General features: G+C 39.3%; 1 protein-coding gene across 1 annotated transcript; it reads right to left on the reverse strand.

Annotated features, from left to right (window-relative positions):
* Positions 1–509: 509 nt before the first annotated feature.
* snai2 (snail family zinc finger 2) lies at positions 510–3,589 on the reverse strand. The gene is made up of 3 exons (XM_072441648.1): positions 3,386–3,589; positions 2,790–3,302; positions 510–2,064 (listed from the first exon to the last, which is right to left on the reverse strand). The coding sequence occupies exons 1-3, from the start codon at positions 3,462–3,464 to the stop codon at positions 1,883–1,885; spliced, it is 774 nt and encodes a 257-aa protein (XP_072297749.1). The 5' UTR covers positions 3,465–3,589; the 3' UTR covers positions 510–1,882.
* Between the last annotated feature and the right edge of the window lie 8,316 nt (positions 3,590–11,905).

Consider the following 11,905-nt stretch of genomic DNA (forward strand, 5'->3'; position numbering starts at 1 on the left):
CATGACTTTCTCCTGCTATAGGTGCCGTTTGAAGACCTTTCCCCAATCAAAATCGACTTGTTTTGAATTGTTAATGCTCTGGAAAACTGAACAGCATCGTTATAAATGATTTTAGCCATTTCAGTATAGATTTCTACTATTTTAAGTTAGCTGCCCACCAGATATTGTGTTCATATATAAACTCTAATAACTCTTTGATTCATAGTGCAAAGTATGTACAAAAAAATGTTAGTTGTCTTTTTTTAACACAACTTGTGCTTGTTTTCTGCTTTTATCATGACTAGCGATGCTTGGATTCTGCACACAATCTATATAGACTACTTTGTATAGAACCATGCTTCAAAAAGTGCACTTTCATTCAATTTAGCGCGCACAGGCAGTCGAACGGAGAAAGAAGCCTTTCTCCTATTCTCATCAATCCACCATCACCTCATATACCCCTCTCCACTCTCAAAAGTTCCAAAGCACATTGTTAAACCGAGCCCTACAGACAAACAGCCACTTCAAGATCTTGTACAAAAACTCCATGAAACTTTATTCATCAAAGTGTCATGAGAAAATATGAAAATATCATTCAGCATCACAGCTTGCCACTGCAGATATACAATCTTCTCAGTCACGCGTACATTCAAGATACAAAAATAGGAAAGATGTTGGAAAATACATTACATGGCCAAGTGAGCCGAGGCATTTGAGAGTTTTGCTCTAATATAAATCAATGTGCAAAAGTTTTCATAATAATACCACCATAGGACGTGTGTTTAAGGCTTGCACTTGTTCCCTAAGTTACAATGGCTTGATCTATTTATAAAAAATAAAAAAAATTGTCTTTCGCAAGGCGAGCCAAGAAAAAGTGGAAGTCGCCATGACAGCCACTGACAGAAAGGCACCGTATGAAGACGTGATGTGAGTGCAGCGTTTGGCAGACATGTGACCAAAAGTGCATGAGCGAGCACAGGCAGGTGTGACGGGAGAAAAGAAGCTCCATTAAAGGGGCTGGACCCGATGTTTCTTTCCACTAGTTTCGATTTTAAAACAGTCAGAATCAGGTTCAGCGCCTTTAACAACAGCTTTGAAAATGGCTTGTCTTTGGTATTATTATTTCCCTGACAGTTTTCCGAGTGATTATAAAACAAATGGATACGTTGCGTTCACGACGTTCTAGATTTGGATGTTGTGATTTCAGAAGGAGGACAGCGGCTAATGTAGCTCAGTGAGTGGTTTTAAAAGGATTATGCGAACTGAAAATCCCTAAACGTTGGTGAGCGATATGTCAAAATGTAGATAATAATATTGTGAATGTTGTTTGAAAGGTTTGCAAAGTTTGAATATTGAGTATATCGAAAAATGATATTGTAAACTTTCAAATTAGGGTAAAAAAATTGTATTTCTGCAATTTTGTGATTCATTTCACAGATATTTCTCATTTGTCTGATGATTAAACCTCAATATTACATTAAAGGCATGTTTCTGTTGGATAGAAACATCATTTGAATATCAGGATACTCCAAAAATGTATCGAGATATTCATTTTTTTCAGTATTGTCCGTCCTAAGCTGGGCATACAAACTTTATTATTCGTTCAATTGACAAAAGTGAATTGATATCACCACTTTTTTGAAGCTATTTGGACAAAAGACTAGTTCATGTGTCGAGTAAGGCCCAGTAATCACAGAGATATTAACCACAAACCAGGTCAAACTCTGCAATCTGAGAACAAAAAGGCAAATTCTAGCAGATATTTCCGCCCTGCACCTCCAACTCAGTTTCAAACATCGCGCTCTGGAGAATGTCGTAACGTCACGTAAACCCGACCGAGCCAGAAGAAAGCAACTGTAAGAAGTTTTTTTTTGTCTCTGTGAAGATGGCTCCACTTTGCAGTTCAGTGTGCGGCACAACATCCAGATTCCTCATGCTTGTGCAGGAGAGACATCCGAGAGAAGGTTTTGGAACAGTTCTTGCACTGGTATTTTTTCACATCTGAGTGGGTTTGAAGGTGGGCCCTGAGGTTGGATCTGTCAGCAAACGCCCGGTTGCAGTGCGGGCACGAGAATGGCTTTTCTCCTGTCAAAAGAAGAAGAAAAAAAAAGAAAGAGAGAAGGAAAAAGTGAGTGAGATACGTGTCAGAAGGCCGCATATGAATGACATGACAACTGCTGCGGGAATGGGGTTTGTGCTGATGTCAAATTTTGTTCAAAGATGTCAACGGTTTGAAACAATTGCTCAATTTGAACCGCGGAATTAAGAGGAAGTGTCGTTTTAGAATAGCATTGACATCACAAATGTTACAACGGAGTCAGGCCTAAATGACAGGCTGGAGTGTAAGCCCAGAAAGGCAGTTTTTATGTTTTCTTTTTGTCCTAAATTGATTTAATTCGATTTTAGTCCTGGTTTGTAATTGGTTTGGTCCTGATCTAGTCCTTGTTTAGGGTGTGTTCCCACTTGCACAAACACCACATTAAAATTCAGACTAAACTGGAACCAAACCCTGAAAGAAACGTCGACAAAACCAAGCACAGACGTAAAACAGAACCAAATTAGGTCTACATTAGAACTAAACCGGGCTCAAATCTTAACCAAGCAAATACAAGTGTGAATAAACTCATTGCACAGGTTTCATTTATGATTTAGGCCAAGTTCATTCCTAATTTTCTACTTTTCCATTGACAATATTGGCTGTAGTCTGAAAAATGCCATCCTTGGACACGATTTAGAACGTTCTATATGTACAAAATAAAAACACCCTGCCCTGTAATGACGTCTGTCCCGTCTTTGTCCCACTCACTCACCTGTGTGCGTCCTGATGTGTCCCTGCAGTAGCCACGGCCTTGAGAACGCCTTGCCGCAGATCTTGCAGACGCAGGGCAACGTGTGAGTCCTTATGTGCATTTTGAGCGCTCCCAGGCTGACGTACTCCTTCTCGCAGTATTTGCAGCTGAAGGATTTCCTCGACTGGGCGTCGCAGTGCAGTTGCTTGTGCTTGAGGAGTCCCGAGTACGTGGAGTACGACTTGCTGCACAAGCCGCACTGGAATTTCTCCGCCTCCCCGGTCAGTTTGCCGCTGCCCAGCTCGTCCTCGTCGCTCCGCGGGCTCTCGGACCCGCTGTGGTCCTTGGAGGAGGAGGTGTCCGAGAGCGAGGACGGGTAGCCGGGGATGGGGGAGAGGTCGCTGGGTAACGGGGAGAGCGGGAGGCTGCTGGTAGTCCATACGGTGATCGGGCTGTACGTGGCTGGGCTCAGGATATCCGACTGTGGGATGACAGGCAGTGGGAGGCCCTTGTAGAAGTGCGGCGTGATGAAGACTGTGGAAGCAAGAAATGAACGGTTTTTTTTAGTGTGCGTGAAAAAAGTTTGTTAAAAGTGAATCAAACTTCTCCAAACTTACCTGTCGGACTTTCCAGCTCGCTATAATTTGGCTTTTTGATTGAATTCGTGTGCTTCTTCACCAAAAATGATCGAGGCATCTTGGAAACTTTTTTGGAACTTTTTCCAACAACAACAACAACAAAATTACGTTTTAAAAATAAATTCGTCGTGTGTGATTGTCGTTCAAAACTGCGCTTAAGTCCAGTGCGGTGTCATCTCTGCGTCTCTCTGTAGAAAACAGTGCAGCGGCTTATGTGTTAAAGCTGTAAATAGTGTCTATCAGGTGCATGGGCGGGGCTTGGGGGCGCGCATCATTTGCATAGACGCGAGGCTGTGGGCCAATCACGGAGCGGGGTTTTACTGCGCGCCTGGAGCCACGAGGTCTGGGAGCACAGAGGCGGCTGCTCTCCGACTGAGGCCAAATAAACAGGTGTTTGATGCCAGACCTGTGGACTGGAGGAGCTGGTATGTATTAGGAACAATAAAAGTGCTATTATGTTATGTGGCTGCGCGTACAACCTATAAAACGCATTGTGCCGTATGCAAAAAATATACTGTATCACCTCACTGCTCTTGTCTTGTCCCAGCTCATTTAAATGACATTATGCAGGGGAGGTAAAGCTGTAACTGTTATTATTATGAGTATTAGTGTTTGAAATCTACAGAGCAGGAGAAGAGTTGCTGGTGTCTGCGAGGAAATACTTCAAGGCCATTCTAATTTAGGACTAAAGCATGTCTTGGAGGAATTGAATTTGACCCAGGACTATTCCAGGACACGGAGAAAACCTATGGTCCTCAAACGGTGGTGCAGGTACATGTGACTGTTCAAATAATTGTAATCATAATTAGCTCACCATAATCGTTTTTTAATCATCAATAATACACTTAATTTGTACATTTAGTCACAACTTCCATCACATTATTTCCACCTTTCACTTGGTTAAAAATTAGGTTAAAAATATCAACGTATAATGTAAACAATTGTTTGTCTGGTTGACTAATGGCTGGGATACCGCTGTATTCTACTGTTATTATTGGACAGTGGTAATAAATAAATAAATGCAGAGGGATTGTATACATTATTTAAACATTTCTCCAATTACCTAATGTGGGACAAATAAAGGTTCTCTTATCTAACATTTTGACTTTTCTCATGCAGTTACCAAGTGGTTCCCAAACATGGACACAACTAGTGGTATGCAGGCTCTACCTAGTGGTGTGCTGTTGAGCTCTCCAAAAAAATCCAGGAGAAGGTTCCGTGATGAGTCAAATTCATGAACACTCATAGATAAACATGGAAGATGTTCGTGATAAGACAATTCCAAGCCAAGCGTATTGACCCTTTAGAAGTTTGTAAACCAAAACATGGTAGATTCTGGAAAGGTGGCCCCTGGAGCAGAGGCATAAGTGAAGTGGCGCATCATGTGATTACAATGTAGAAACTGTGATTAATCTCAGAATGTCCAAAAATATGAGAAATCAAGATGATTATGGCAAATGAAAACTTCTTTGATATCAGAGCCTGGTTTAGAGACATTTACAATCGTAATTTACATAATTTGCCTAATTAATAGGAGATTATTATAAACACAGCATTTTTCATCTTCATTTTTAATGAAGGCAAAGCCTTGGATTTAGGATTTACTGGGCAAATAAAAATGTTCATTCTTGATTTATTGCACACATTTGCCATAAATTATACTTTTTGTGAAACTCAAATACAATTTTGAGGCTAGAAAATAGTAGTTGCTGTTAACATTCTAATTCTAATGACTATTTGAAATTCCATCTCAAATGCCATCACTGCTCATGTTCCTGATAACTCTTGTGCCATAACACTCTGGGGACTTCATTATCCCTTACACTTCAAACGCGAGACACTGCTACCTTCAGCGGCTCTTTAATACAATTGTTGTGACCATGAGTCCCATATAGTGAGTTTCCATATTCTTCATGTGTATGGTATTCTTACTGGGGCAATGGAAGATTATTTTACCATAATGTGGGCAAGCAGGAGAGCCACCGCCTGTAATGCAATAACCCAACCTCTCTTGAAATGTAAATTTAAGTAGTAGTTTCCTTCCAAGGTCAGACGTGGAGCCTTAATCTGATTTGGCCCATTGAAGGAGGAGGAGTGGGTAGTGGGCCGGGGAAAAAGGCAAAGTTATCAGTCTACGCCCCCTTGTGTTCAAAGTTCTGAGGGGCAGGAGACATTGGACATGTGAGGAGACACAATAAAGGGGAAGAGATAGGCTTAACTGCTCGTGCTTGTGGCTCTGTGCACCTTTGATGATCACAGCATGCTGGATTTCACAGGAGTTTAATAATGAAAAGAGGTTTAAGATGCGTCTGAAGTTCTGAACTGGAGCTGGTGGACAGAAGGTCTGCATGGAGAAGATTTGGAAGCGAGAGCAGTCAAAAGTGCTTAGCTGTTATCGCTCTGCCCTTTGAGGTCGTTGCACTTTTCATGTTAGATGTTAAGGCTGTTCAGTTAATCCAAGTTCTATGCTATTATACATGTTGCAATTGAAAATACATAGGAATGAGGCACTACACCGAATAGAAAATACAATCAAGTACTTTCTCATCCCACATGATTTTTAAAGTCATTTTATTTATGATTTACTTAGGGGAACCCCAATCAGAGAACCCCTCTTTTTCATGAATGCCCTGTTAAAAAAAACATATTGTAAATCAATCAATAAAATACATAACAAATACATAAAAACACACTTGTACATACAAGAATCATGCAAAGCAAGGGCACTGATATTATGAGTAGTCTTTAACAAGAACTTTGAATTGATTAAAGGTCATCATTTAATGTAAATAGTCTAAAATACAGGGAGCAAAGTTTCTGGAGGCCTTTTTTCCTGATTCGTTATTGAGTCTGTGTGACTGTAAAATAAAGATGTCCAGAGATCTCAATCAGTGAATACTTGATCTGGTGTTCAGCATACATGATAAATAATTAGGCAAATACAAATGAGAGCCTTATAAATAAACAAAAGGTTGTACTGTTCTCTTCTCACATCCAATGATTGAAATCCTACTTTAGAGTATAATTCACAGCGGAGGGATTTGTATCCATTTCCTGTAATGAACCTTAATGCCGAGTGATAAACTGAGTTCAGAGGTGTTATGACTTGCTGTAGAATGAATATACATAATATCACCATAATCCAGCGCTGAGAGAAATGTAGCCTGGATTAACTGTTTTCTACAATTGAGAGGAACACACTTGTTATTTCTACAGAGGAGTGACAATCTGGCTTTAAGATTATTTGTCATCTTTTGTACGTGTTTGTTGAAAGAGAGTTCATCAATAATCCAGATGACCATGTATTTGTAGTTGGGTATTTGCTCAATCATATTACCATTGAGCGAAAGAGTAGATACATGTTTGGGTCGCTAGAGTGTCTTTTGGAGAACAGCATACATTTGGTTTTCATTGACAGTTTTAAATACACACATTTTTGTTGGATAGAATGAAAATCCACTCTATTTCAAATCACTTGCGCAGCAGAAGGCTCCATAGCATAGAATCACACCTTCTGCAGACAAGGGGATGCTATTATGTTTTATATTATTACCAATCGAGTTTTTATGAATTGTAAAGGATTGGTCCAAGGACAGACCCTTGAGGAACACCTTTGTAAAGATAAAAAAATGATTGAAAGCCATCAGCAGAAACAGCTTGAGCTCTATTTGTGAGGTAATCTACAAACCACTTTTCTGAACATGTATCGAGCCCAAATGATACAGACAATCCAATAGAATACAGAAAAAAGGCCTTTGACAAATCAACAAAAACAGCAGCACATTCTTTAAGATGATCAATTTCATTTATAACTTTGGTAGCAGGCGTGTCTGAAACCGAATTTGTAGCTATTTAAAAAAAAAAAAAAATTCTAGCTGCTCAGAGAGTTTTGCTATGCAGGATCGTTTTGAGATTAGATGGAAATTATTCAAATATGTTTTCTGTCCTGTGTAATGTATCCACTTGTTCTTTCCAAGTTGCATTGACATTGCATGAAACGGTCTGAACCCCCAAAGGTTAAATAATATGAACAGCAAAAGCTATTGATTTCCCATAGATCTGCATCACTGTCCAATACCATTAGAGCAGACGAGCAAGACAAGAGGACTTATAGGTGATCTCCAAAACAGTAATTGTGCTGCTTGATCATAACATTCAAATACATATATTTACACATAATAGTACACTGAGCTATTATTTTATTTGTGTATTTATTTCATTCATTTGTACTTGCTAATGCTCTTTTCCCCTCATGTTCTTCTTTCATATATTGCAGTCGTCAATCTGCAATTTGTGATTCTATTGCAATTCTATTCTTCTTTTTTTTTTGTAATTGGCCTTTATTTAATCAGGAAAGAGATTTGGAATGTCTTTTTCAGTGGAGTCCTGGACCCTGTTGTACATGTGTTTGATGCTAGAACAAACCTGAGCACCAGCAGTAAACCTATACATGGGGAGAAAATGGAAACTCCTCACAAAAAGGCCCAACAGCGTTCTTGCTGTGAGGTGAGAGCTCTAACCTCTGCACCCTGTGTTGTTACGCTAGAGCTGTGGGTGCATAACACTAATTAAAGGTAAAAAAAAAACAAATTTAAAAGATACTATTATGTGAGCCAGTGTGAATGTATTAAACCGTAAATGTGAAAGGAACTAAGTATGCTTGAAGAATTACACTTCTTGTATTAAATTGCTAAAAAAAAAGAACATATTACAGAGCACGAATAATACCACTTACTGTTGACTAGGGATGTCAAGATTATTAGGTTAATCAGTAATCATGGTTATTTAAAGGAATAATAGAGGATTTTTGCCCATCAATCTGAGTCTCATTTCCTTGTGGTGTGGACAGCCGAGTAGTTCTCCCACATGTCAATCATCCCTTGCGTGCTATTGCACACCTGCAGCCTCGTTCCCAGGATAGCGGCATGCGTGGTTGATATGCCGGTGTGTGTTTAGCGAGTTCCTGCAGTGTACAGTACAAAAATGACGACAGAGAAAGACTGTGTTCGAGCTCAGAAGAGACGGAAATCTGCGGAGACACAAGGTTTGATGGGAGGCGGAAACAACAGGAGGGTGCGGGGTGAGGGGTCTAACAGTCGCTTGAGTTCTCAAATCGGCAAAAAATCCTCTATTATTCCTTTAAGTCACAATATAATCTTAAAGACTGAAAAATAATATATAATAATGATAATAATCGTGACATTTAATTTTTTTTTTAGCTAAATCAGGTATTTTTTGGAGCAAATTTAAATCCTTTCTGCTCCCCCTTTCCTCAAAAGCACGTCACACATTGAGGAGCGGTAATGTGTTAAGAAAACACAATATATTTAAGATATTATTGTTGTTTTGGTCATGATGTTGATAATTGTGAACAATTGTTAAAATGTAACATTTATTCTCACAATAATTTAGTTTAATTTTAATTTTTTTTAGTATAATTTGAAATTGTGACATCCCTACTGTTGACAAAACTATGATAACTGCAGTGTTTAGAGTTGGACGATTTGTCCATCTCATCCGCACTCACCCCTCTTATTGGTCATTCTCTGTAAGGCTCGGAGTGACAGATGAATTCAATCAATCATTCTGAAGTCTGAACTCTCAGGTTAAAATCGTGATCAAATTGTTACTGTGGTCCAGCTCCATGTAAAGATTCATTCATTCATCATTCAGCCATTTCTTTTGTTCTATACTTCTCTACAGATTTTTCCATCCTGCATAAATGACATCTTAGATTTGTACCCTTATTTCACCCCAAAATCCTGTGACAATAGTGCCAGAGTATATTGCTCCTGGTGGTGTTTGATTGGCTAGGTCAGCAGATATGACAATCTCCTTATGTCAGGGTCAGACCTTAAGTTAATTGTACTACTTATCTTATCTGTGAAAACATAATTGCAGATCATGAATAGCCCCCCTTTGTGCGAGCGCAGATTAAAACCAGAAAAGGGGGAGGTTATCTTTGCTAAATTACTAGCGGCGCGCTGTCTTGCACATTGGGCTTCTCAATATGGTGCTAATGGGGACGGCGGTTTCACAACGTTAGCATCAAAGATAATAGTTTTCTGGCGCGGAGTGTTTATCAAGAAGAAGTAGAGCGTGCAAGTGAGTAACAGCATCCCTGTAGTGTTCATGCCTGACTTAGGTCTGTATTGCAAACATGTGGAGGTACACACTGACAGCAAAGGCACTGGGCTGACTAAAATCTTATCACTAGTTTTCAAAAGGCTGAGGCAGATGAAGGAGAAATTAATTAAGATGCGGAGGGAGAGCAAAAGAGAGCGAGGGAGTGGTGCATCCTCTGTAATGCTGCACAATATATAGCAATCTAATCGAAATCGAAATTTGAGTTGGTGCAATTATCAAGCCACAAAGACTGCATTTATTTAGATACTAGAATGTTCTCTGCAATCCAAGTATTTGTAGTTTAGAGCGCTTCAAACATGCTGTTGCTGAATTTTATTGTTTATCGGTTCATGTTTAATTTGTTGAAGGACATATCATGCAAAATTTGTTCCTCAGCATTATTTTACAAAAAATTGAGACTTGAGTGCTCAGAAAATTCCCATTTTCATCTACCTCCTATCCCCTCCCACATCCCTGCACTTGGTTGCAATTATTTGGAAAAATGAGGACACAGTGTAGGGTTTAAAATGTCACATAGCCACTTTTCAAAAATAAAAACATGTAAATGGAAACCTGCTGCTTGTTATGGATAAATATCACAAGGGTGAGACCTTTTTGAACAGAAGTCAATGGAACTGTTTCCATCATTAAGTCGTTTTAGATCAATATTGTGCTTTACAATGAACAAAATGTAAAATTATGATCTACTAATGATGTAGTTCAATACAGAGATAAAAGCATAATCTGTCTCCTTTAACAGTGTGCACTCTGAATAGAACCCCTACTTTTTAAAAACACCAATTGCAATTATTGTTATAAAAATCACAAAATTGTGCAGCCTCATTCTGGAGTGAAAGATACGGCTGCTATATACAGTAGAGTATGAATATATTGTGCATCTAACATATGCTGCTGTGTGCGTCACCTGCTTTTATCAAAAGGTCAAGCCCATTCGGAGGTATGTGGCCGACAACATGTGATCACTGTGACTGGGACTTGTCTTGAAATGATGTAGCATTTCCTATAGGAATTGCTTTACCTACTACATTTCTGTACATTAGAATTTTTATTTATTTTTTATGTAATGAAGAGAAGATCAGTACATAATGAGACATCTTGTTTGCTAGGGAGGTTCACCATATGTAGTGCAATGAATCAATAGTCGACTGGCCGCTGGACCTTTGACTCACTCTTCTTTTCTATTCTAAAGACTTTATTAGACAGAACCTTCATAGTGTGATATGATGCCATGGTAGTATCTACCACACATTAAAACCACCACTGTTATTTCATATATTACTTCAAAGGAGAAAAAAAAAGGATTGCCTTGGAAAAGGATGAGCTGCGGTTACATGGGCAAACAGACTATTACTGCAGATGAGACGCTTTTGTGGTTAAATTTGTCAACAAACTGCAATGAGTCACTCAAAATGCATATTGAACTAAAACAATAAAACATAGCATTAAATGACATAAATGTTGAGCTAGGCTTGGTTAGGACCACATTTGCTGGAGGATGTTTTATCATTTGGGGAAACCGGAGTGGCCTGAAGAAAACCACCCAGCCACATGGAGGACATGCAAAGGGCTCATTGTAAAAGCAGAACAGACCGCGACATGCCGTCATTTCTAAAATTAGAAAACATTTCATCTGTTGCAAACTTGTTTTTTGGGATGACTGTAAGTGTAGTTCTCTCTCCATCTCAAAAAAGCTGTTGAAGCTGTTCAGTCCATTGTTTTGCTTTGTTACCCTTGTTATCCACTATTTCTTCATAATTGAGTCTGACTTAGCTTTATTTGGCGCTTGATCACAAATTAGCCTATGCGCGGCTGTTGTATAGTCACGTTCTAGCCAAGCCCATTTATCATCTCGTGATCAGAGCTGCCCTAAGCCCACGAGCAGCTGCGAGCCGATCCATCAGCACCGGACTGCGTGTTAACCAGTCTACGGTCCACGGCGTTCTGACCCCTGTAATTAAGCAGCCCTTCAGAATAAAAGCCTCTCCAGAAGACTCAGTGGAGCTCTGACGTGAGACCGGTTCAGGTTGACAGAGGACGTGGATGATGGGCGCATGAGGAGGATTGTGACAACAGGGGGAAGAGCGGATGCACCTGGGACACAGAACGGCACAGCTGCGGCACAAACCACTGACCTTTGTTAGGAGAAATGGTCAATTTCATTTTCGAAGTATTCAACCATATACACTATTCTACAAAAACATTGTTATAATAAAAAATACATACATTTTTCATTCCTTGTATACATTTTTTATGATTTTTTTTGTAAGTTTGTTTTATAATATGGCTTTAAATGTGGCTTTTAATCATGATGTACCGTAATTAGCATAAATAAGAAAGGCTTTCAATCAGTGT

The sequence above is a fragment of the Eucyclogobius newberryi genome, unplaced genomic scaffold, assembly GCF_026437365.1.
Source record: "Eucyclogobius newberryi isolate DKJ021-1_F unplaced genomic scaffold, fEucNew1.0.hap1 SCAF_12, whole genome shotgun sequence".
In the NCBI taxonomy this organism is placed as follows: domain Eukaryota; kingdom Metazoa; phylum Chordata; class Actinopteri; order Gobiiformes; family Gobiidae; genus Eucyclogobius; species Eucyclogobius newberryi.

Coding starts and splice junctions, on each gene's coding strand:
- snai2 (XM_072441648.1), bottom strand. CDS start 3,464: ATGCCTCGATCATTTTTGGTGAAGAAGCACACGAATTCAATCAAAAAG. Junction 3,303..3,385: donor CGAGCTGGAAAGTCCGACAG/GTAAGTTTGGAG, acceptor TTGCTTCCACAG/TCTTCATCACGCCGCACTTC. Junction 2,065..2,789: donor ACACATCAGGACGCACACAG/GTGAGTGAGTGG, acceptor TTCTTTTGACAG/GAGAAAAGCCATTCTCGTGC.